We start from the raw sequence: 25,821 nt of genomic DNA, 5'->3' as shown, positions 1-25,821 counted from the left end.
TCAAAAATGAAAAGGGTAAATTCACCACCAATGAAGAGAAAATCAAAATAATAATTAGGAATTATTTTGTCTAACTGTATGCCCATAAATTGGACAATCTCAGTGAAATGGATGAATATTTACAAAAATACAAATTGCCCAGATTAACAGAAGAGGAAGTAAAATACTTAAATAACCCTCTCTAAGAAAAGAAATCGAACAAGCCATCATTGCATTCCCTATGGAAAAATTTCCAGGGCCAGATGGATTTCAAAAGCAAATTTTATCAAACATTTAAAAAGCAATTCCACTACTATATAGACTTTTTGGGAAAATTGGCAAAGGAGGAGTCCTACCAAATTCTATTTATGATACAAATATGGTATTGTTACCCAATCTGGAAAGAGTCAAAACAGAGAAAGGAAATTATCCACCAACTTTTCTAATGAATATAGATGCAAAAATTTTAAATAAAATATTAGCAAAAAGATTACAGCAACTTATCACAAGAATAATACACTTTGATCAGGTAGGATTCATACCAGAAATGCAAGGCTGGTTCAATATTAGGAAATGTATCAGCATAATTGATCACATAAACAACAAAACTACCAGAAAGCATACGGTTATCATAATAGATGTAGAAAAAGTTTCCGACAAAGTGCAGCATCCTTTCCTATTAAAAATACTAGAGAGCATAGGAATAAGTGGAGCCTTCCTTAAAATGATAAGTAGCATCTACCTAAAATGATCAGCAAGAATTTTATGTAACGAGGATATGCTAGAAGCATATCCAATAAGATCAGGGGTGAAACAAGAATGTTCATTATCACCACTTATTCAATATGGTATTAGAAATGTTAGCTTTAGCAATAAGAGAAGAAAAGGAAACTGAAGGAATTAAAATAGGCAAAGAAGAAATTAAGTTATCACTCTTTGCAGATGATATGATGATATACATAGAGAATCCTTACTATCTTGTTTCGTTATACCCATGCCTCACATATTGCCTTCCTTATCTTCTCCCTACTATCCTAATCATCTTCTGTACACACTTACAAAAATCCTTCTCTAACCCTATCTCAAAGTTCAGTAGACTCCTAAACCTCTTCCGATGTACATGTTGTTTCTTCTTGAACCCAGATGAAAGTAAGTTTCCAAAACTATGAGCCTTCCACACCCACCTGTTTCCTCTGTATTATTTCTTCCTTCTGTGCCCTATTTTTATGAGAGAATTGCTCTTTTTTACCTTTTCCTACCCAATTTTCATTTTTAGAATCACCCCCTCATACACAAGTCAGCCACAACTTGTCTTTTAAACTACATTAGTAATGACAACAGTTTTGAAAATACTACTACTAAGAATTACTAATATTAATAACATTTTCACATATCATAAGCAAACAGTTTGACCTTAATCAGTGCCTTAGATTTAGTCTTTAGTTAATTCTTTATGTATCTTCTGGTACTACAAGTTAGCTGTTACACTCTCCTCTTTTACCCTCCTGAAGAATCTTCTTAATTCCTCTTCACCTTCTGCCATCTGAGTGGTACCATCTGCATATTGTTGATTGTTGATGCTTCTCCTGGCAACCTGAATTCCAACTTTTGATCCTTCCAGTCTGGCATTTCATATGATGTACTTTGTATACAAATTCGATAAAAAAGGTGACAACATACAATCTTGTTGTCCTCCTTTTCCATTCTGAAACCAGTCAGTTGTTCCATGTTCAGTTCTACCTATTAACTCTTGACCCTCATACAGGTTCCTTGGGAGACAAGTAAGGTGGACCCCTCATCTCTTCGAGTACTTGCCACATTTTGATGTAATCCAAACTGTCAGAAGCTTTAGTATGGTCAAGGAAGTAGAAGTAGGTTTTTTTTCCCCTGAAACTTCCTTGATTTCACCAGAAGCCAAAGAATTTAGGGATAGGGTTGACAACTTGGTGTCTGTTTCCTCTGCTTCCTTGAAAACCAGCCTGTTCTTCTGGTATTTCTCAGTTAACATACTTGCTGAAGCCTAGCTTACAAAATCTGAATCATAACATTACTGGCATGTGAAACAATCCCTTTAATTTTTTTGAAGAGATCTCATAGATGGGAATGGGAAACCATTCTATTGATTTCTTTTGTTTCTTTGCATTTCTCATTTAAGCAAACCTTATGTCTCCTTGCTATTCTCAGGAATTCTGCATTCACTTGGGTATATCTTTCTCTCTCCCTTTCCTTTTTTCCCCCAACTATTTCTTGAGCCTCATCAGATGCCATTTTGGTTTCTTGTTCTTTTTCTTTGAAATGTTTTGTTGTTGTTGTTGCTGCCTCTTGTCCAATACGGAGAACCTCTGTCCATGGTTCTTCAAGCACTCTATCTACCCGATCTGATCCCATAAATCTATTCATCACCTCCACGTTTGTTCATAAGGGATGTTATTTAGGTCATACTTTTATGGTGTGATGGTTTTCCCTAGTTATAGAACACATGGAAAAATTCTGCTGAGTGTCTTTCAAAATTTAGTACAGTTATATGATCTTGTCAAGTGTCATCATATCAGTTGCCAGTTGATCATATCAGTTCTGCTCTAGGAAGGAGTTAGAGGTGTACATTTAGGGTTAGGGTTAGAGTCGCTTTTTCCCCTAGTCTGGTCCTGTGATTTCATCAGTGTGAGAGGAACTCCCGGTATAGAACCTCCCTCCCACCAATCAAAACTAGCAAATGTTATTTGACAGCCGTGATTAGCATGGTAACAATGAATACTGTACACTGCTGATATTCCCCTTCTTTTCCTCTTGGTCTCTAATTTCACATAAAGGAATGAACATGGTAATGTTTAGGAAGCATCCTGTTGCTCCTGATGCATGCAGCAAAACTATTTCTTTTTTTTTTTTTTTTTTTTTTTTTGCCATTTTCTGAGTTGGTACCTAGCCTCAAAGATGGAACAAGTTGTTCAGGATAGTGCAAGGAGCATAAAGGACTTTGAAGGTGATCAATTTTTTTTTTTTTGGCTTCTGAACTTTGCTAGTTAGTTATTATGTTCAGGATTTGTTTACAGTGACTGGATGTACTTATTTATGCCTTCCAGAAAGATGAACAACACACCAAAGAATTCCTTTCTTCAAAAACAAACACTCTCCTAGAAAGATCTCCAGTCGGCTCCTTAAATACATTAAAGCTACATTAAAAAAAAAAGACTGGCAAATGTTCTGTCATTGATAGCCTCAGAGAACTGCCAGATATACTAAGAAGGCTCAGTGGTTTGTTCGTGATTCAATAGTAAAATGGGTCAACAAGACTTCAACCCAGGTCTCTCCAATTCTAAGGCTGGTTCTGTGTCCACTGTGCTTTGTGGTTTCTCTGGTTTTTTTATCATGGAGCAGCTAGGTGGTGCAGTGGATAGAGCACCAGTGCAAGAGTCAAGAGGACCTGAGTTCAAATCTCACCTCAGACAATTGGCATTCACTAGCTATGTGACCTTGGGCAAGTCACTTAACCCCATTTGCCTCATCCTGGGCTTTCTCCAGTCATCCTGATGAATATCTGGTCACTGGATCCAGATGGCTCTGGAGGAGAAGTGAGGCTGGTAACCTGCACAGCCCTCCCTCACTCAAAACAAAGTCAAGTGCAAGTCATGTCATTTCTCTGATGGCATGGTCTTCTTTGGCAATGAAGGACAAACACACGATAGAGTTGGGGTCTGAGGGTTAGGGTTAGAGTTAGAGTTGGACCAGCTGAGACTAAGGTGATTCAAAAGTCTAACTTCCACACATACTCTTTTGGATTTAATTTTATAATTTTCATCATCAGTGGTCAATCTATTTGTTTATTGTTTTTATATTAGATAAATATTGTTTCTATATTAGAAATCAACATCTAATACCACCACCCCCTTCAGTTCTGAATGGTTTTTGTCAGAATTGGACAACCTTCCTTTATCAAGGTCTTCCGCAGAGCCAATAAGATTTTATGACATTTATCAAAGAGAAAGTGAAGGCACCTGAAGAACTTTCCAGAAAAGGTGGATATTTGACCTCCTTTGTACTTTTCCCAAATGGTGTTATTATATTAAAACGAAGCATGCCCAATTAAATACTTATGTTGTTAAGCATTGTTACCCCACTGTTGAGTAGCTTAATTCAGTATTTCTAAAGAAGAGTTAATTTAGTAAGGCTATAACTGCATCACCCTCCAGAAATGTTTTTTATTAGGAATATTTCATACACTCTGCTTTCCCCAAATTCCCAAACAAGAAGGAATACAAGATAACAAATGACAATCTGGCTTTACAGTATCAGATAGTTATGGACACTCAGATGACACTGATTTAGTTGAATGAATTTCCAAAGGATGTTACATAGAAAATCACTTCATGCATCTATCAGCTTGACACCCTGGACAGATTGCATTCATTGACCAGTGTAGCCAACTTTGGATTCAATTACACTTATTTCTTATATTGACATTTGTAAATAGATCACCATTATGAAATGTTATGTATATTTTGCATTCAAGTCTATCCTAGCAATGCAAGATCAGATATCACAACTATCCTAATAGCATCACGCATGTAACTTTAAATGGTACCACATAGTTGTGACAAACTCAGTCCCATCAAATCTGGACTTACATGTATAAATGGTACCATACAGAATCTCAGCTTGCCTAAGGGCCATTTGTTGTCAGGATTTTCAGTTATGGAACCTACTAATTTCAGCTAGTCTGCTGCCCAAGTTTTATCCTGGATTTCTGCACAGAATGAGGAGAGTCTGAGCCCCAAAGCAGGAGGGGTAAGGGAGGTGATAGAGGAATGGGGGAGGCAGAATTCTCAGGGAAGACCAGGTTGGGGGGTTGGGGCCCAGGTGGAATCCCAGCCCTGGGGTGGAGTTTGGAGGCCTAGGAGGAGTCTATGCAGGAAGATGGATAGGGCTCTCAGAGAGAAAGCTCTGAGAGTGTTAAGGTCCAGAAAAGACTTGTTTCAGAAGGTGGGATGTTGGCTGAGAAGACTGAAGCCAGCAGGCTGAGGTGAGGAGAGAGGACATTGTAAGTGTAGGAGGCCACCATTGGAAGGACACAGTGTCAGGATATGGAGGTTCTTGACCAAGAATGAGCCAGAGGCCAGAGAGATCTTGGGTCAGAGAGTAAGTGGAGAGGAGTGAAGGAAATGGGGTTGGGGCATTCCTTGGAGTGCAGGGCAGGGCTTGGGCAGGAGACAGGCAAGATCCTGAGGTCCAAATGCAGTGTGCCATTGAAAGAAAGGGCTGATCCTGGGGTTCAGAGACCAGACAGGAGGGAGCTCTTTAGGACTAGGAGTACCCACCCTCAGTAAACTGGCTACAAACAGGAACCCTAGGAGGTGAGATAACTCTCCTTCTGGAAGCCAACTCTTCAGGAGCAGGTCTCAGGTAGGCCTGGGCCAGGATCCTACAAGCACCAAGGTCCTGCTGGCTCCTGTTCACTTGTGCCTCATTTTCTCCTTCTTATGTCCTTCTGACCATTCTCCATGGCTATCCCTCCAAGCCTAGCTACTGCCAGGGTCCCTGTCCCTGAATCTCACCCGGACTGCCAATCACATCCCAAATGCCCCAGGGCACCCCACACCACTTTATCATTGGATCCCACTGTCTTTATCTTTACACTTCTCTTATAGGACCCCAGGTGTTCTGGATCTCTGCCCCCAACTCAAGGTTAGAGGTTCAGTTTTCCTGCCTTCATCCTAGGTCCCTTATGAATTAATAATTTATAAAAGGGAGGCAGAGTTACAGGCACACCTTGTCCTTTGTATACTCACCGGGAAGGTCCACACTGAGCAGCTGGAAATGGGGCAGCAATTACACTTTAAGAAGGCACGCAGACCAGCTCTGAAGAGTGTGGAGCAGTAGAGAGGAAGAGGGCAGAGCTCTCAGATGGCGAGTGGGATGGGGAAGGGAGGCAGAATGAGGAAGAGAAGGGAGGGGAAGAGGCAGAGAACATCTCTCCTCCAACCATGGCTTAGAGGTGGGATTACTAGAAAGCTTGGACTGGGCATGGCCAGGCATTCAGTGGATGACCTTGGCATCTTCCATGTCTGCCCAAGCTCCAAGTCCCCCCCAGAGCCTGCTTCATCTGCCTTCATGACCTTCGGAAAAAATTGTTCTCATCTGCCCATTCCTGGGTGGTGGTGGGTAGTTCTTGTGTGTAGTTCTTGTGCTTGGAGGTGGCACACTCTACCTCACCATAGCTCTGTGGCCTTTCAGTAACATTCAGCCTGGCTCAACCAGATGTAGTTTACCAAATGTGGACACTGGGAATGTTACAGCTTCTTCGGGCCACAGGGGAGAGTTGGGTTACAGGTGGATACCCAAGCAATGTGAAAATGGCTCAGCAAGTCCTCACATCAGAGGTGCTAGTCCTCCTTGAACAGCCATATACCCCAAAAACAAGAGGGTGGGGCTAAAGACACCCTAGCAAGAGAGGGAGGACATTCCCAGCATGGGCGACAACCATTGGAAAGGCAGAGTCAGGAGATCAGGTCTTGGTCAAATACCAGCCAGAGGCCAGTGTCCCTGGATCAGAGAGAAGGAGGAGGAGGAAATGAGGAGTGATGTATAAGAAGACAGGAAATGGAGTGGGGTTGGTTATATGTCCCTACTGTGTGCCAGGCACCTTATACATTTTAGCTCATTTGATTCTGCCAGAATTGTCAGGGTTCTTGTTGGTGACATTCTGCATAACGCCTACACAAACACATTCACACACAAACAGACACATGCACAGACAAATGCATACACACAAACCCATATGCACACAGACACAACAAACACACACACATACATACACACAGATGTAGATATAGATGTAGATTCTCTCCTTCTGAGGTCTGGGACTGGCCAAGAGATTGGGGTATGATAAGGCAGGGCCCTTAGGTAGAAAGGGGTAGAGTATGGTGAATTAAAAAAAAAATTCACAGCATTAAAGTGATGCCTTTAGTATTAGGCCTTTAGTATTTCCAATAAAGTGGCATCATCAAGTAGCTCCATTTGAATCTCAAGCAGCTTTAACAGAGCCTGCCTTGTTAGCTATATTTTAGGAAGTCATAAGTAAAGACTATATGAGAGTTAATTGTGTCAGATTTTTAAAAAATCATAAAATAAATATGTGGTGTAGAAAAAGATCTAGCCCCCAAATCCAAGACATCTTGGGAGATTTAAGGAATCAAAATTCCTATTCCTTTGGACACAACGCCCACATGTAAGGATATGACTCCTGTCTAGCTGGAAGTTTGGTTAAAAGAGGCAAACAGGTGAGGTGGTATTGAAACTAACACTCCCTTCAGCTGGCCAACATGTTGGAATATGGAATCAGAACTTTCATTCTGACCGATTTAGGCAAAGTGAGGAAGACCTAGATATTCTTAGAGCAAGCCAGGTTCAGGATGTCTGTGTCACTCAACAGTTATAGCTTCCGTATGTTTTTAACCATAGCATAAGAAAGGAAGTTTCATAGTTGAAAAGGTTGTAAATATGATGAGACAAGAGAATTGTCCAAGTGTCAATTGAAATTACAATCCCAGGACATGTGTTTCCCCAGCATAACCTATGTGCATAGGCTATCAAGATAAGAAAAGTGCCACTGTCCAAGACAATGCCACAAACAGAAAGACTGTTCCTGCTCAGCCTCATCCAATCCCACAGTGGCTGACGCAGGAAGGGGCAGTTTTAGTTCACTCAGAGAGCAGAGCAAAGCTTGTCTGGCTGATTAGTTCAGGCTTTGGCTTTTATTGGGTTGAAACGATCTTAAATGATTATTACTCCTCATGAGGGAAGAAAAAAGGGAGGAAAGGAAGGAAGGAGGGAGGGAGGGAAGGAAAGAAGGAAGGAAGGAAGAAAGGAAGAGAGGGAGGGAGGAAGGGAGGAAGGAAGGAAGAAGAGGGAGAAAAGAAAGAAGGAAGAGGGAAGGAAGGAAACAAGGGAGAGAGGGCGGGAGGAAGGAAGGTAATAGCATCATAGTTCAACTGGGACCCAGCTGGTCCCCAGTGGGGCAGCCACTCTCCCTTACAGAATGTTGTTCACCCTTGGTTCTCCATGGAGGGAGGGCAGGGGACTAGGTGGAGGGACAGCTCTGACTCAGGGCTCTCTTCCCATCTAGGATCCCCAAGCCCCCTGTGCCTCTTGGGTCTCTACAGAAGGATGGGGAGGGGAGGCGGACAGAACGAAAGAAGAGGGAGGAAAGGAGCCTTCCCGTTCAGAGCATCTTCCTTTCCAAGTCTGGCCCTCCCTGCCTCCTCCCTCCCTCTATAGATGCAGTATTACTTTCAGGGAGTCTGGTGCCAGTTTTATCCTGCCAGGCTTTCTTCTTAGGGGAGGAGGGGGTGACTGTGGAGGGAGGGGGAGGGGAGGGGGTGGAGACACCGAGAGAAGGAGCTCTAACGGATGGGGGGGGGCGGGGCAGGTGCAGTTTGATCACGGTGGGGTGGAGTTTGGAGGCCTGGGTGGAGTTTAGGGCAGAGGAGGGATCACGGCGCTGGAGAAGGCATTGCATGGGATGGAGGGCAGGGCTTAGGGAGGGGAGGCAGCCAGGATCTCTGAGCCCTAGCCCTGGGTGTGATGGGAAGAAAGGGCTCAGCCATCCTGGGGGGGCTGGGGGGCTGGAGGGGGCGGGGCTGCTGGGGATGAGAGGACGCTCCCAGAGTGGGCTGGGCAGGAGCAGGAAGTGTCTGAGCCCAGAAAGAGCTGCTCTCCCTGCACCTCAAATCTCTTTCCTTTCTTCCCCTAGATCTGCGATCCCGCCGCCTTCCCTGAACTCCAGATCTCTGCCTTCCCCGGAGCCAGGGTCCCTGTGCCTTCCTCTTGCAGTTGAGATCGCTCTCCTTTCCTGTGGTGCTGAGATCGCTCTGCTTTCCGGACGCCAGCTCTGTGCCTGCGGGTCCCAGGTAGGGCTGAGCCAGAGCATGGCGCCTCCTCCCCCACTTCCCCATTTCCTGGCTTCCCCTGGGTGCCAGTACAATTCAATCTCCTTCTCCTTGTCCGACCTCATGGTGTGTTCTCCAGGTCTGCCAGGAGCACACCTTCCCCCCAAGCCTGGATTCTTGATGAGCTCCCTGCCCCTACATCTTTTCCAGACTCCCCATCACTTCCTAAATTCCTGCCTCACCTTCCCAAGATTTACCATTGGATAACACTTTTCCAGACTGCAGACTTTGCCCATAAGATTCTGGGAGTCCTGATTTTAGCCTCCTATCGGCCCTCATGTCCTGTCTCCCAGTCCCCTAATCTCTAACCACTTGGTTAGAAATTCCCTTCTCTTACCTTCAGATCCAGCCTTCTTTGGAGATCCAAGAATCCAACCTTCCTTCCTACATACCCAGGCTTGGACACAGGTACCAAACTCTTTCCTGGTCCCCTGTCTGCACCCATGGCTCTAGGGCTGCTTCCCTGTCAGAACCCAGGCATGTGGCTCCCTGTCTCCAGTCTCCCTTTAGGGATTCCAAGCCTAAGCTGTAACAGAGCATCCCAACAGTCCTCCCCAGCTCCCAGTGAGACCTCAGGACACAGTCATCTTGCTTCCCCAGGCTCAGTGTCCCCCTGGATCCCTTCTGTCCCTCCAGTGTCCCTGACTTTCTCCATGAGCTATGTTAGATGTTCTTGCCTCCCAGACCCTATCTCTGCTGCCCTTCCCCAGGCCTGGGGCCTGAATCCCAGACTGGATTTTGTCTCCCAGCTTCAGGCTTCCCCTGATCATTCAAGAGTCCTTTCCCTCCTCAACGCCCAGTAGCTTCCCTCTCTCCTAGATCATGCAGGCAGTCTGTAGTCTAGATAATATATGTGTGACTCAGGGTGGAGGGATACAGGAAGGGTAGAGGACTATGTGGAGGGAGAGCTCTGACTGAGGAGCCATTGAGGTTCTGACTGGTCTCATCCCATCTGGGATCCCAAGCTGCCTCTGTGTCCTGGGTCTGGGCGAATAGGGGGAAGGGGGACAGGAGAGAAGGAGTAAGAGAGGGAGGGAAGGAGCCTTCCTATTGAGACCATCTCCATTTCCAACCCTGACCCTCCCTGCTTCCTCCTTTTCTTTGTAGAGTGCAGTCTCTCCCTTGAGGATGGTTCCAGGGCCTTTGTGACTGCTGTGGGGCATCACTCTTGTGAATCCCTGTAGGCCAGCCTGCTATGTAGGAAGTAAAGAGCAAGACCTCTCCCCCTCTGGGATCCTTCTCCCTGCCCAGCTCAGTCTGCACAGGACCCAGGCCTGGCCCCAGCAAGGAGCCTGGAACCAGAGGGAATGGCCCCTGGGAGACACAGCCACCCTCCCCAGGTGAGTGCAATCTGTGCCCAGACGTCAGCCCAAGAGGCCATTGCCAGAGACGTACACCATGGTCTATGAAGCTGCCAGTATGGTCCTCATAGAGCATTTCTTTACAGATGTAGGCATGAAACTGAATAAGGTATTAACAACACTGCCCTGCTCTCTGCTGCTTTTAGTAAAACTGATTCATTGGCACTTTGGTTGGGGAGTTTTCTTAGCAAGGTCAGTGGAGTGGTTTGCCATTTCCTTCTCCAGCTTATTTTACAGATGCAGAAACTGGGACAAGCAGGGTTAAATGACTCATCTAGGGTCACACAGCTAATGTGTGAGGCAAGATTTCAGCTCAGGATCTCCTGAGTCCAGGGCCAGCACTCTATCCCTAGTTCCATCTAGCTGCTCCAACAACTCAGCAGCTGTGTACAAGCGAGCTTTGCACTGTATGAAGTGGTGTTAACTCTGAGAGGGAAGGCTCCAGCAATTTGGGGGACCAGGAAAATCATTTTTTTCAGAAAGTGCCATTTTAGCTGAGCCTTTAAGGAAGCCCAGAGCAGGCATGTAGGGTTTGGGTTAGGGTTGGGGCTGAGAACTTTGCAGTCATGGGAGAGAGCCATTGGCAAGGCATTTCGCATTGCCTGACATTTTTCTTTTCCTTTTTTAAAATTTTGTTTGATTGTTTCTTGATGTTTCCTGGAGTCTCTAGCTTCAACTTGCTCAATTCTGATTTTTAAGGATTTATTTTCTTCGCTGAACTTTTGTACCTCCTTCCCATCTGGCAAATTCTACCTTTTAAGAAGCTCTTTTCTCCAGTATTTTTTGTGCCTCCCTTGCTAAGCTGTTGCCTCTTTTAATGATTGTCTGCCATCCCTTATTTCTTTTCCCATCTTTTTCTCTCCCTCTCCTAATTGATTTTTCAAACCCCTTTTCAGCTCTTCTGTGGCCTGAGGCCAGTACACATTTGTCTTGAAGGCTTTGGATGTTGGGTTGTGACTCGGTTGTCCTCTCGGTGTGCTTTGATCTTCCTTGTCACCACAGTAACTTTCTATAGTCAGAATTTTTTTTCTGTTATTTGCTCATTTTTCCAGCTGATTCCTTGCCTTTTAACTCTACTGAAGTCGAGCTTTGCTATCAGGGTGGAGGGCTCACTGCAAGTTTTCAGTTCTGCTGAAAGGTGGTAGGAACTAAGGAGGGGTGGGCTGACTTCTCTCCTGGCCTGTGCTCTGATCTGGGAGTGACTACAAGCACTCCTTTCTGCCTTGGAACTATGAGAAGAGTTCCCCCACAAGAGGTCACAAGCTGTAGTGTGCTCCTCCTCACGCTGGGATTACCAACCAGGCCTGGCACCCAGATTAGAGCATGGTCAAAGCCACAGAGTCCAGCCCCCAGAGCCAGCAGAGGGACCCCTGTAATCTCCTTCTAACCAATGATCTGACCCTTTACCATGTGTGGGCTGAGAGGTCCAGAAGCTGCCCCAGCACATTCTTTCTGGGCCCAATCTGGACTAGGGCAGTTTGCGTTGGACCATGCTTTCCTCTCCCCCAAGTGGGACACACCTTTTCCCCTCTCATCTTCAGAGCCAGATCTCCTTTCTTTCTCCACCTTCCCATCCCCCTCACCTCCTCTCCTGTGCTCTTCTCTCTTTAAAATCATAGAGGTCACGTGACCTTCTCCATCCTCCTTCTCCTTGATCTCCCTCCAGCCTCTGATGCTGTTGGACACTTTATCCTCCTTGATCTTCTCTTTCTTCCAGGCTTTTAGGACCCCACTGTCTCCTGGTTTTCCTCCATCCTATCTGACTACTTCTTTTCTGTCTCCTCTGGGTCTTCCTGGGCTCAAACCCTCTGACCACAGGGGTCCCTTCGGGGTCCATCCTTGGTCCTCTCCTCTTTTCCCTCTGTACTACTTTCCTTGGTGATTTCATCAGCTCCCATCAATGTCATCACTATGTGTGTGCTGATGACTCTCACATGAACCTTTCCTGCCCCAGTCTCTCTGCTGACTTCCAGTCTTGTATCCCTAGTTGCCTCCCATATATCTCCAACTGGATGGCCCTTAGATATCTTAAACTCAATATATTCAACACAGAGCTTGTTATTTCTATCCCAGACATTACACACACACACACACACACACACACACACACACACACACACACACACGCACACACATGCACACACACGCACACACACACTCCTAGTTTCTCTATTACTGTAGAAGGCAACACCATCTTCCCATCATCACCTAGCAGTTGCCAAGTCCTGAAATAAACCAAAGGCATGAGTTGAGGAATAAAGCACCTTTAACTGAGATAACAGGGTAGCAAACCTACCACCCTGGGGATGTCAGACCTACTTCCCCACCAAAGACACCCATAAAAAAGTTCTTATAGTTTTCGGACAGAGGGAGAATGCAGTATGAGGTGGAAAACCCTGGTCCTGAGACCCCAGGGGCCCTTGGCAGCCACCTCATTCTTGCTGCTCTGCCCTTCCTGCCATGAATCCCAATGTCAGGGAGCAAGGACGCTAGAAGCTGAGATCAGGCAGTGTCCCTGCAGAGGGGCCAACTTAACATGGTACAGCTCACCCTGATCCAAAGTAAATGTCTTAAGAGCAAGAAAGTAAGGACAGCACTGAAATGCTGACATTACAAGGATCATTTAAGGGAGGGGCAACCCACATTACATATGGTATTTACAGTTTCTTTTATTTTGTGAATAGTTTTCTGTCAGTCATCCCAGCCTCCTTTGTATCTCTTAGTGCACATATCCAAACATATCCAATATGGTGCAAAGGCCTGCCAGTTTCACCTTGGCATCATCTCTCAACTCCACCCCTTCTCTCCTCTCCCTAACGCCATTCTAATGCCCACCCCCATCATCTCGTGCCTGGTCTATTGGGATAGCCTACTGATGGGTCTTCTCCTCCCCCCTCCAAGCTATTCCCTAATCAGCCACTAGTCATTTTCTGCAACGCAGTTCTGATTAGATTACTGCTGTCCAAAATACATTCCTATAGTTCCCTATTTATTGCCTCCAGGATCAAACAGAAAATGCTCTCACTGCCATTCCAAGCCTTCTATAACCCACCCTCAGCCCAACCTTTCCAGTCTTCTTACAACTGACTCCTCAGCATATACCCTTACTCCACTGGCCCTGGCCTCCTGGCTTCTCTCAGCTCTAGGCACTTTCAGTGATTGTCCCCACACCTGGAATCCTCTCCCTCCCCAGCTCAGACTACTGACCTCACTGTCTTCCTTTAAGTCCCCAACAACAACTACAAAGCCCCAGGAAGCTTTCCCAAACCCTCTTCATTCTTCCTCCTTCCCTCTTCCAGTCATGGCCTGTTTGTCCAGGCCTTGCTTCCTTTGGATATATTGGTTTGCTTGGTATCTCCTCCATTAGATGCCAATCTCCATAAGGGCAGGGACTGCCTTCTGCCTCTTTTTCTATCCCCAGTGCTTAGCATTGTGCCTGACACATGATAGGTGCTTTATAAATGTCTATGAAATGGGATTGACCATTTCTAGTCCTTGAGGAGACCCTGTCACAGCACTTTCTTCTCCCTGGGCTGTCTCCTCCTTCCCCCTTTTCTGTATCACCCCTGGTTGTCATGTAGGGCCACCAGAGGACCTTCTCCTGCAGGCAGGATGTCAGAAGGCTCTGTCCATGATACCCCCTGCCATCCCCTGCTCTCTGACCTCCCCCAAGTTTCCTTGATCTGTTCTCCAGATAAATTGTTTTTCTAAGGACATGTTTCAGATTCTCTTCTATTTTTTCGAGTTTTATTACATCTTGTGTCTTATCACAAAATTCAACCCTACTTGGCAAATACTAGTTTTCAAGGAGTTATTTTTTTCTTTTGGAATTTGTCTCCCTTTTTCTGATTAATTTTATTTCTTTCATAATTTTCTTGAATTATTTTCTTTTTTTCTAATTTTTATTCATTCTTTTATATTTTGTTTTTGTAATTCTTTTTATTTTCTTCCTTAAGATTTTATATTTCTTGTCCCAATTGGTTGACTTTTGTTTCACAATTTTCTTGATTTTTTTTTATTATTTTTTCTAATTTTTCCTCATTCTCTTTGACTTGACTTAGAATTCCTTATTAAAATTTTCTTGAATTGTGTTTATTTTTTCTAATTTTTCCACATTTTCTTTGACTTGACTTAGAATTCCTTATTATAATTTTCTTGAGTTGCATTTTTTTCTAATTTTTCCTCATTCTCTCTTATCTGATTTTTGAACTCCTTTTTAAGTTCTTCCAAGATTTCTTTTTGGGCTGGCACCCAATTGAGGACAGGAAGGGCTTTTTTTAACCTCATGATGTTCTTCTGAATGTGACCCAAGGAGTCATCAGCGTTCAGGGTCTTTTTCCTTTGTTTCCTTTTTTTATGTTTAATTTCTCTTATTTTATTTTTAGCACCTTGATTTTACTATAATCAAGTTTTAATCCAACTTTGGTGGCTAATGCTGCCCTAGGCCTCAGGTCCTCCTTACTCTTGTGTTCTGCATTCTCTCTAGAGGCTCAGCCTCTAGGATTCCTCCCTTTCTCCCTGAGCCCAAGTCACACTGTCCTGAAAATGTTCTTACTCCCTGTGGTACCATACTCACTGGGTGTGTGCTCACTCCTCCTCACCCACAGCTATAGCCCAGGATCATGTGTGGGCAGCACTGCCAGGCCTGCCTTCTAGAGACATTACAGGGTCCGTCTGTCTTCCCTCACTCAACATCTACTCTTCCTTAGATGAAGGTTTGTGAGGTCAGATTTCTGGAGGTGAAAGTTCTGGAGGCCTGGTTAGTGCAGTGGAGTTGGCCTGGAGGTGTCTACTTTTCCCTCAGCCCCTGGAGTCTTCTCTGAGGCCCTCTCAAGTTGTCCTCCAGCTGCTTTACCCCTTTGTTTTTGCTGATCTACATTCATTTTATGGTAATTTTCTGTCTGTGGAGGAAATCCAGAGAGCCAGGAAATTCCTGACCTATGCTGCCATCTTCCCTGAATGCATGCATTAGTTTTTTTTTTTCTGGAGATGATCTGTGAATTCTAAGAATTGGAGAGTCCTATTCCATTTTCATAAGTCCTGGCCAATTTTCTTTGATAAAGTGAATCCTATACTTATAATGGAAATAAGAGAAAATGAAATGGAAGACCATCAGATTTGAAGCTGTTTGGCCACACACATGCTGTACATGTAGTAGCTTGGAAATGGAGGTGACCACTTCCAAGTACCAGGGTATTTATGAGGATTAAAGCATGTAATAATAAATATAATACTATAATATGATATAATAGAGAAAATATGATGTAATAATATAATGTAATATAATAGAGAAAAACTTACATGAATGTCATAGCCAAGTCTCAAAGTTCCCAGGTTCAGGAGAAAATATTGAAAGCAATGAGAAAAAAATCATTCCAGTCCTGTGGAAATCTAGCGAGGATTTCCCAAGAACCAGCAGATTCCGCTCTAACAGACAGAAGGTCTTGGGACGTGACATTTCAAAGAACAGAAGAGTTATGATTGCATCCAAAAGTAACGTACCAGCAAAGTGAGTGTAATCCTGAATGAAAATAAAAATGGCTGTTTGATGAATTGCAGACCTTCAGGTTTGGAACAAACAGAGCAGAACTCGTTGGAAAATTGGATATAAAAGATCCAGAAGAAAGATAAGGAAAACGTTAAATTAAAGATTGATTACAAGACTCCCATTAAGATCAAACTGTTTACTTGTTTTATATATACGAAACATGTCATTGTGCTTAAAACTGTCATCATTACTATTGTAGTTTGAAATAAAGGTGGTGGCTGAGTTGTGTATGATGAAGTGATGAGAAAAAAATGGGCAGGAAAAGTCAAAAGGGTGAAGTGATATTGGAAAAAGGGAGCATGAAAAGAAGCACTCAGACTAAGCAAGTGGGGATGGAGGGCTGGGGATACTGGGGCCTTATTCTCATCTGGGTGGAAAAAGAAACAACATGTACATGTTGTAGGGTGTAGAAGTCTTCTGAACACATAGAGAGGTGAGAAAATTGGGGAACAGGTTCAGGGAGGGAATTTTCAGAGGGTGTGGGGACTGGGATTTAGGAAAGTCAGGGAGAGGATGGAGGCACATTTACAGGCCTTGCAGATTCACATTGGAGGAGAGGGAATCAGGGGACTCTTGGAGGCACTGGTGAATTGGAGTGGCAAGTGGGTAGGGGAGATGAGCTGAAAGGGATAGAGTGAAAAGCGACCCTGAGAAAGAACATCATAAGTAAAAATAAGACTGGAAAGAAATTCACAGATAATATTTATAACTTTTAATGTGAATGGGATGTTTATAGCAACTGTCTTTGTGTGGCAAAGCCCTGAATGTTGCCGGGATCCCCATCATTTGGGGACAGGCTGAACAGGTTGTACTCTGTGGTTGTGATGGAATGCCACTGTGCTGTGAGAAAGGATGGAACCAATGTTGTTAGAAAGGGACGGAAAGACTTGCACAAAATGAGTAAGAGCAAAGTGAACAGGAACAGTAAAACACTGTATACAGTCACAGCCATAGAGTGTTCAGAAGAGTCTGAGCAAATAAGTCATTCTGACTATTGTAAAGGCACCAATTAAAATAAAGGACACGTAAGGAGTGACACTATTTGCATCCAGACAAAGAACTGACAGATAGTTGTATATAAAGAATACTTTTACACACATATGTGTGTGTGTACATATACATATACATGCAGGCAGATATTTACATACATGGTAGCCATCTCTAGCGTTGTAGAGGGGGAGGAGAAAGAAAAGAAATTTACTTGATAGCTGTCATATTATTTGAGGAATACCAAGTTGTTCATGGTAGATTTGCAATTTCATATATGATCATTTTTTTCATTTTACTCTTATGGAAATGCTTATGTTGTTTCCTGCATGGTAAATAAAATATATATTTTTTGAAAAAGGTAAAATCCATTTCCTAACCCTAAAGAGCTCACATTCTCATGGAGGAGACAGCAGGCAAATCATTTTGTACATATAAGGTCTACTTGTTATATAAAGTATTGTCATACTTTCATATGCATATGTGTATATAGATATATCTATATACATATTATATATGAATTTGGTCTGTGGCTTCCCCTTCCTCTGATCGTTAAGTTCTCTGTGTCCTTTGGATTTAAGTAAATCATCCTATAACGACATTCAATATGAAAGGAATTAACTTTAGAGTTTACCATGGCTGTATATGTAAGAGATTAAAAAATAATATTTAAGAAAAGAATATATCACATATAAGTTCTGATGAAGAAAATATTTCCCATTCCCTACAAAATATTTCAGTCTCCCTTATGATCCACCTCCCTCACAGGTACAGCACAAACTTTCTCCCTTATTCCACAGGGAGATGCAGAGGAAAATACTTCTCAGCTTTGTTCCAACTAACCACAGAAAATGCTTTTCTCGAAATTCAATTTGACTTTTAATAACTGTGGTTTTAGTAGTTAACTCTGACTCTCCTAAATTATGACTTTTCAGCAAACCCCTTCTCTGCTCTTCAGTTTTATTCTGAAAGTCATTGAGAATTGGACCATTAAAATCTGCAGTTTCCTTCTACTATGACTTTTAATGATTTAGGGATTGGTGATGTTCAAGGACGTGGCTGTGGACTTCACGCAGGAGGAGTGGGGCCTCTTGGACCATGCTCAGAAGGAGCTGTACAGGGGGGTCATGCTGGAGAATGCCCGGAACCTGCTCTCCCTGGGTAAGGACACTTCCTGTGGTAACAACTTCAATCAAAGAAATGTGCAGGGTTTGGAGTATTTATCAGTTATTAGGGAGAAAACAGTGTTGATCTCCTGTCTTTCTGCCCGGTGTTTCCTCTAGAAAGTCTTTGCATTGTGGGACAGGAACCTGAAGGTTCTTGGTTGCTCCTGAAGCCTCCCACCTCTAGGCAGCTTCATATTAGTGTGGAAGGATCTGAGACACGGAACCAACATCAGGGTCATTCGGTCTGACCTCCACCTGGATGGGAATTGTGTCTGTGAAGTCTCTGAAATCTGCTCAGGTGGCTTCTCTTTACAAGCCCATCCCCTCTGGGATGGATTGAGGATCTGGAATATTCTCCTTTTAAACAAGTATCAATTATGAATTCTGCTTTTCCCTCCTTTAGCAAGTTTGTCCTCAGTCCTCCTTCCTAATTCCCTCAAATCCCAGCAGAGATGGTGGGAAAGGAAGGAAAATGAAGAAGCATTTATTTTCACCTACTTTATACCAAGTGCTGGGCCCATGGCTTTCTTTACAATGTTATGTCACTTCATCCTCACAATAACATTCCAAGTTAGGGGGTATTATTCTCCCCATTTGACAATTGAGGGAACTGAGGCAAGTGGAGGTTAAGAGACTTGTCCTGTGGCACATAGCTAGTAACTGAGGTGGATTTAGACTCTGACACACCTCATTGTAGGCCCAGTGCTCTCTCCACTATACTGTCAGCTGCCTCTCATTTCTAGAGAATGGAAATTGTGCAGTGAGTCCATCCTTTTATGAAGAAGGTTCACCAAGACCAAATTTTCTGATTCCAACCTTGTTCCATGGTATTCTCACCCACTTCGCCCCAAAGTGCTGAAAAGAAATGCTATGAGAGTGTCCTTCAGGAGTCCTAGACATCACCCTGGGGTCCTTGCTTGCATGTTCCCAGCTTTGCCAGGAATGACAGACTAGGTGAGAAGTAGAATTTAGACCAATGAGGGTTTATTGAATTTGCTAGCAGGAGACTCTCACGTGAAGAGGCAAAGACACCCCAAATGAGCAGTACATGAGGTTTCTATAGATTTCAAGGACTGAAGAACAGGGGAAGGGGACAGGGCAAAACCTGGTTTGGTCAAGGTTCCTGTTTCTGGGACTTGAAGCTGGTCTTGCATAATAAGCCTTTTTAACCCACTTTGGAATGAGGAGTTTCTTCCAGAATGGGACTTGACAGGATGGAGTTCAGAGGTCTGGCTCTTTCTTAAAACAGGTTGTATGAAACGATAATGTGGCACATTCTGTTTTGGGTAACTTGCATTACAAGCACTAATGAGTGAGTACAGGCTCATGTGTGAACTTAATGGAGTGAATCTCAAAATGGCGTGGCTCTGGGTCTGAACGCCTTTCCCTGAAGAGAACTGAATTACAACTTTCTCTCCATGCTCGTTCCTGACTTCCCATGCCCAGGGCTTCCAGTTCCCAGAGAAGATATAATCTCTTATTTTGAGCAAAGGGAAGCACTATGGATGCTGGAACAAGATGACCTGGAGAGCTGCTGTCCAGGTGAGTGAGATGAAAGCAGATATATGGAACCTGGGGTTACAAGAGGTTGCTCTGTGTTGTGGTGAGGCAAGGGCTCAATGTGGGGGCAGGAAGACCTGAATTTTCAGATATTTCTCAGTAATATCTTCATGGGTCAGGCACTGAACGAAGCCTCTTTTTCTCCATCTGTAGTAGCAGGGGTTTGGACTGCATGACTTTTCACCTTCTTTACAGGGATAAGTCTGTGATCCAAAAAAAATGTCATTGTTTGGATTTTGGTGGCATGAAAGTGCAAAAAGGGGTTAGTGTGTCTGATATGAGCTCTTTCCTAGACTTTCTACAAGCGCCTCCTCTGTTCCAGACCTAGTACAAAGCCCTGTGCACATAAATCAATGAAAGGGATATCCATATCCATGGAGCTCACAGTCTCATGGGGTAGAGAACATGCCAACAACTCACTGTGGACAGGATAAATTGGAGCTAGTCAAGAGAGAGAAGGCCCTAAATTTCAGGAGGACTGGGAAAGGCTTATTGATGGAGGTGGGCTCTAGCTGGGGCTATAGAATACATGGTGACATGGTCAGTTCAGAGCTTAAGAAAGATGAACTTGGTAACTGGATGGAGAATTGACTGAACTGGAGGGAGAACTGAGGCAACGAGCAGGGTTTTACAGTGTCAGGTGTGGGGTGACTATAGTCTGAACCAAGAATGTGACCATGCTGAGACAGAATGGGGTCTATGGGGTGATGTCACAAAAGTGGAAACAACAGGAATTTGCATCAGATTGACCATCTAGGTCAGGAGTATGAATGTGTGAGAGTTGATGAGGGCATGACATTTCATTTCCGAACCTGAACTGTTGGGAAGATGCCTTGAATAGCATTAGGAATGGGAGAAGTGGGAGGATTGAGGGAATGAGAATGTTTCTTTTTGGATATGGTAGAAGTCAAACCAGGAGAGAGCAATGTCATTAAAATCAATAGAAGGGATTATCAAGAAAAGGGGGAGACTGACAGTGTGAAAGCCCCTGCAGAGATGTCAGGAAGGATTAGGATTAAGAAATGGCCATTGATTCCATTTTTTAGCAATTTGGGGATTATTTATAATTTGGAAGATATGGGTTTTAGTTGAACATTGAAACGGGAGCTAGCATGTACAGTTTCTTTTTTCTTCTTTTTATTTTGACTATTATAAATACCCCAAATCACTGTAAAGGACATATAACGAAAGATGCTATCACCATACAGAGAAGGAACTGATATATAGAAATATGTCCAGAGTAATTTTACATAGACATACCTATTTGTGTCTAATGGTGACTATATATTGGGAGGTGTGGCAGGGTAGAAAAAAAAGAAAAGAAAGGGAAAAAAAAAGAAAAAAGTTTCAAAGAAAGCCAGGGAAAGAGTTGGAGACACCAAATGGAAATAGCTATCCCTAGCAGTTTAGTCATAAAATAGAAGAAAGATGTTGGACACCATCTCATGGGGATATATGGATCATGTGAAAGTGTTTTAAGGATTAGAGAGAGGTGATTTCATTTTTGATAATAGGAAAAGAGTCACTAGTGTGCGAAAAAGTAAAAATTAGTGAAAAAAGGAGATCCTAGAGGAGGAATATATGGAGGTACATTAGGGGTTAGAATGAGATCATTTGAACACAAAAGGGGATTTTCTTTAGCAAGCATAAGAATGATATTTCCATTTGATATGGGGGTCAAAAAGGAGAAGAAAGCATCTCATGTATGTGAGATGAGAAGAAAGCCCTTGAGAAATGTCCTTTTTTTTTTCAGTAGTTGGAAGAGGGTTGGAAGCAAGCCATGATGGAGGGTTGGGGATGCATGAAAAGATTTGGAAGAGCTGCTGTGGTGAGTGGCACAGCAAGTCAGGGAGATGGCAAAGGATTGCCTTGCTGCAGTGAGGGCCCAGCTGAGATTCCATAGCTTAAATTGGTAGTGGATCTGGCAGCCTGGTTTCATGATTTTTTTCTCTCTCCATTTAGCAGCACAGAAGGAGAGATGACTGCTTCCTTAACTGGAAGTCTTCTGAGACTAAGCTCTGCATAAATCATCAACCTGAGTCCCTTTCCTAATCTCTATGGCTTAATCTCTGTCCCCTTTCTTGCAGAATCATTGACCAGGTTCATGTAGGTGGCTACCACATCAGTTTAGGGAACTAGGAGTTAGAGACCCACAGGTGTCCTATAGCAGGAGACCCTTCAGGAGTCTAGAAAGAAGCCTCTGTGATCTTCAATATTGGTTCTGGTCCTGTTTCATCAGGGTTCAAAACTGAAGAAGGTGACTACTTAAAAGTGACTGAGTGCCAGAAAGGGACAGAAATTGGGCTGAGGCTCAAACATGCATTCAGCAACTAGAGAAGAGACCAGAATGTAGGGAGTGGAGGTAGAAGCTGGGGACTGATGTCAGCCCTGGGCCTGGGCAGGAAATCAGCACTGTGCTAAGCCATGAGGATACAAAGGAAGGCAAAAGACAACCTCTGCTGTCACAGAGCTCAGAATTGAATTTACCAACATGAAGATGGGATGTGACTAAGCAACAGACCTTAAACCTCACTCTTAACTGATGCAGGGAAAAGCATGTTTTGCAATGGAAATGATTTTTGTGCAACAAGGAAATAAGGGAATAGAAGGAGTGAGGATAATAACAGTTTAAGAAGGAGAGCAGAAGAGGCAGAGCCAAGATGACAGAGTAAAAGCAGGGATTAGCCTGAGCTCTCTCCCAAACTCTAAACCCCAAACAAATTCTGAAGCAACAGAACTACCAAAAGATGAAGTGAAACAAATTTTCCTCACAATACAACTTCAAAGGTGGACAGGAAAAGTCTTTCGTGCCACAGTCAGAGAAAAGCACACTCCAGCACAGGCCACATCAACATAGACTAGGCCCCAGGAAGGCAGGAGCAAGCCTCGGGGTGACTGAGTCACTGACACAAGTGTATGTTTCCAGACCTCTCAGCCCACAGATGCCAAAGGCCATTTAGAAAGTCAGCAGAAAAGATCTACTACATATGTGAGAGTGGAGCACAGTCCAGGACAGCCACAGCCCCAGCAAACCAGGAGCAGGCCTTGGGAGTGACTGAACCAGCAGTGTTTGTGGCTCTTTCTGGAGCTCTCAGCACACTGAGAGGAAGAGTAAAAACAGAGGGAGATGATGAGGATCTTTCTACTAGGACTGAGGCAGGACTCTGTTCCTTTGTCTATACTTGGATCCAGGTCACAGTTCTGGGTAGCAGCCCCAGGACAAGGAGGAACTCTAACATAGCAGAGTTTATGGCCACAGCGGAGGAGACACCCTCCTCACCATTCTAGGGTAGAAAAGAGTGCTTGTGGTCACTCACAGACCAGAGCACAGACCAGGAGAGGAGTAAAGACCTCTCCTTAGATCATAAGCCCTTGAAGGAACTGAAAATTACAGGTCCTGGAAGTATCTCTGAAAAAACTGCACAAAACACCTGAAGCTTGGAATAGTGCACCCTCCACCTGGATGCAGAACTCTACTTTAACAAATGGTTAATGCTCAAAGCTGGAGAAATGAGCAAACAACAGAAAAAAAATTCTTATTGTAAAAAGTTACTATGATGACAAGGAAGATCCAAATTCACATTCAGAAGAAGACAACAAAGTCAAAGATCTTACATCCTAAGCCTCCAAGAAAAATATGGATTGGTCTCAGGCCTTAGAAGAGCTCAAAAAGGATTTTGAAAATCAAGTAAGAAAAACAGAAGTTCAAAAGAAAAATAAGAGAGTTCACATTTTACTAAAAGTGAAATTTTAGTGTTTGATAATTAAATTTTCAGGTTTGAAGTTCATAGTAAACAATTTTTTAAATGGTTGCTTAAATTATAAAGCTATATCTTTTGAGTACATTTTGTAATTTTTCTTGATACTATGAACAAAACATAAAAGAATTAATGTTATATAATCTTATCCTGAGGGACACAATCTCTAGGTTGCAGTAAAATCTCAGGTACTTAATGCATTATTAAATTATTGTTCTCTGTATACTTAAGTTTCAGTTTTTGATAATTTGTTGAATTATGAGTGCTAGATTTTGGTCTGTATGAATACATCATATAAACATTGTAGGCCACTCAATTTTCAGCCATTGATGTATGTAGCCTATGGACCAAATTGCAGGAAATGCCTGAAATAATGAATTTGTGAAAACAAAAACCTGTTACTTACCTATAATTTTATTTCTATACAAACAACATGTTTGCTCTGTACTACCTTAGAATACTTCCTTTCCACATCTTGTAGACCCCTTAGTAGCTTCTTTAGGCCAGTTTGCATTCTGATGAACTGAGATATGAAAATATGTTTTAAATAAAGATAATTATCAAAAAAAAGAAAAATAAGAGTGATCCAAAAAAAATCATGAAAAATGAGTCAACAGCTTGGTAGAGGAGACACCAAAACTTACTGAAGAAAATAACACCTTAAAAAACAGACTAGGCCAAGAAGTAAAGGAGATCCAAAAAGCCAATAATAAGAATGCCTTAAAAAGCTGAATTGGTCAAATGGAAAAAAGGAGGTCCAGTAGCTCACTGAAGATTTGAAGGGGGCAAATGGAAGTTAATGGCCTTATGAAAAACCAAGACACAATGAAACAAAACCAAAAGAATAAAAGATTGAAAATACTGTGAAATATCTCATTTGGAAAACAACTAACCTAGAAAATAGATCCAGGAGAGATCATTTAAAAATTATTGGACTACTTGAAAGCCATGATCAAAAAAAGAGCCTAGGTATCATCTTTCCAGAAATTATCAAGGACTGCAGATATTATAGAATCAGAAGGTAAAACAGACATTGAAAGAATACAATAATCACCTTCTGAAAGAGATTCCCAAATGAGGACTGCCAGGAATATTATAGCCAACAGAGTTCCTAGGTCAAGGACAAAATGTCGCAAAACAGCCAGAAAGAAACAATTCAAATATTGTGGAAGGATAACACAAGATTTATCAGCTTCTACATTAAAGGATTAGAGGGGTTGGGATATGATATTCTGAAGGACAAAGGAGCTAGGATTACTACCAAGAATCATCTACTCAGCAAAACTGAGCATAATCTTTCAGGATCTATATGTAGGACTTTCAAGCATTCTTCATGAAAATACCAGTGCTGATTAGAAAATTTGACTTTCAAATACAAGATTCAAGAGAAGCATAAAAAGGTAAATATGAAATGAAAATCATAAGGGATTTCATAACGTTAAACTGTTTCTATTCCTACATGAGAAAAGGATAATTTTAACTCATAAGACCATTCTCATTATCAGGGAAATTAAAAGGAGTATTTATAGACAGAAGACACAAATATGAGTTGAATATGAAAAGTTGACATCTAAAAAAAAATTAAGGGGTGAAGGAGAATGTACTGGGAAAAAAAAGAAAGAGAGAGGTAGAATTAGGTAAATAATCTCATACCATGGAGGGAAAAATGGGATGGGTAAGGAGAAGTGAATGAACCTTATTTTCATCAGAATTGGCTCAAAGTAGGAATAACATACCCGTGCAATTGGGCTTAGAAATCTCTTAAACCACAGGAAAATTGGAGGGGCGGGGATAAGAGAAGGAGGTGGAGTAATAGAAGGGAGAGCTAATAGGGGGAGAGAGTAGTCAGAAGCAAAACCATTTTGAGAAGGGACGGAGTTAGAGAGAGAACAGAATAAATGGTTGGAGGGGAATAGGATAGAAGGAAAGACAGCAATAGTCACTGTGAAAAAAAATTTGAACCATTTTTCTCTGATAAAGTCTTCATTTCTCAAACATGTACCTGAACTGAGCCAAATTTATAAAAAATAATAGTCATTCATTCCCCAATTGATAAATGATTAAAAGTTTGGGCCAGTTAGGTGGTGCAGTGGATAGAGCACCAGTGCAGGAGTCAGGAGAACTTGAGTTTAAATGTCACCCCAGATACTTGACACTCACTAGCTATGTGACCTTGGGCAAGTCACTGAACCCCAACTGCCTCATCCTGGGTCATCTTCAGTCATCCTGATGAATATCTGGTCACTGGATTCAGATGGCTCTGGAGGAGAAGTGAGGCTGGTGACCTGCACAGTCCTCCCTCACTCAAAACAAAGTGAAGTGCAAGTCATGTCATTATTTCTCTGATGGCATGGTCTTCTTCAGCAATGAGGGACAAACACATACAGAAATAATCAAAAGGTAAGATCAGTTTTCAGATGAAGTAATCAGAGCTATCTGTAGCCATATTAAAAAAAATGTTCTAACTCACTATTTATTGGAGAAATGTAATTTAAAACAATTCCGAGGTTCTACCTCATA

General features: G+C 42.8%; 1 protein-coding gene across 1 annotated transcript in view; it reads left to right on the top strand.

Moving 5' to 3' along the window:
• The first annotated feature begins 8,605 nt into the window (after nucleotides 1–8,605).
• LOC140498795 (uncharacterized) overlaps nucleotides 8,606–25,821 on the top strand; it is a 63,078-nt gene continuing 45,862 nt past the window's right edge. The window contains 5 exon segments of the mRNA XM_072599581.1: nucleotides 8,606–8,882; nucleotides 9,265–9,329; nucleotides 10,029–10,261; nucleotides 17,852–17,978; nucleotides 19,430–19,525. Coding sequence (XP_072455682.1) covers nucleotides 10,229–10,261; nucleotides 17,852–17,978; nucleotides 19,430–19,525 — 256 coding nt within the window. The 5' untranslated portion in view covers nucleotides 8,606–8,882; nucleotides 9,265–9,329; nucleotides 10,029–10,228.

Source organism: Notamacropus eugenii, chromosome 4, assembly GCF_028372415.1.
Source record: "Notamacropus eugenii isolate mMacEug1 chromosome 4, mMacEug1.pri_v2, whole genome shotgun sequence".
NCBI classification, from domain to species: domain Eukaryota; kingdom Metazoa; phylum Chordata; class Mammalia; order Diprotodontia; family Macropodidae; genus Notamacropus; species Notamacropus eugenii.
Note: the sequence above shows the minus strand (reverse complement) of the source record. Positions and strands in the feature narration are given on the sequence as shown.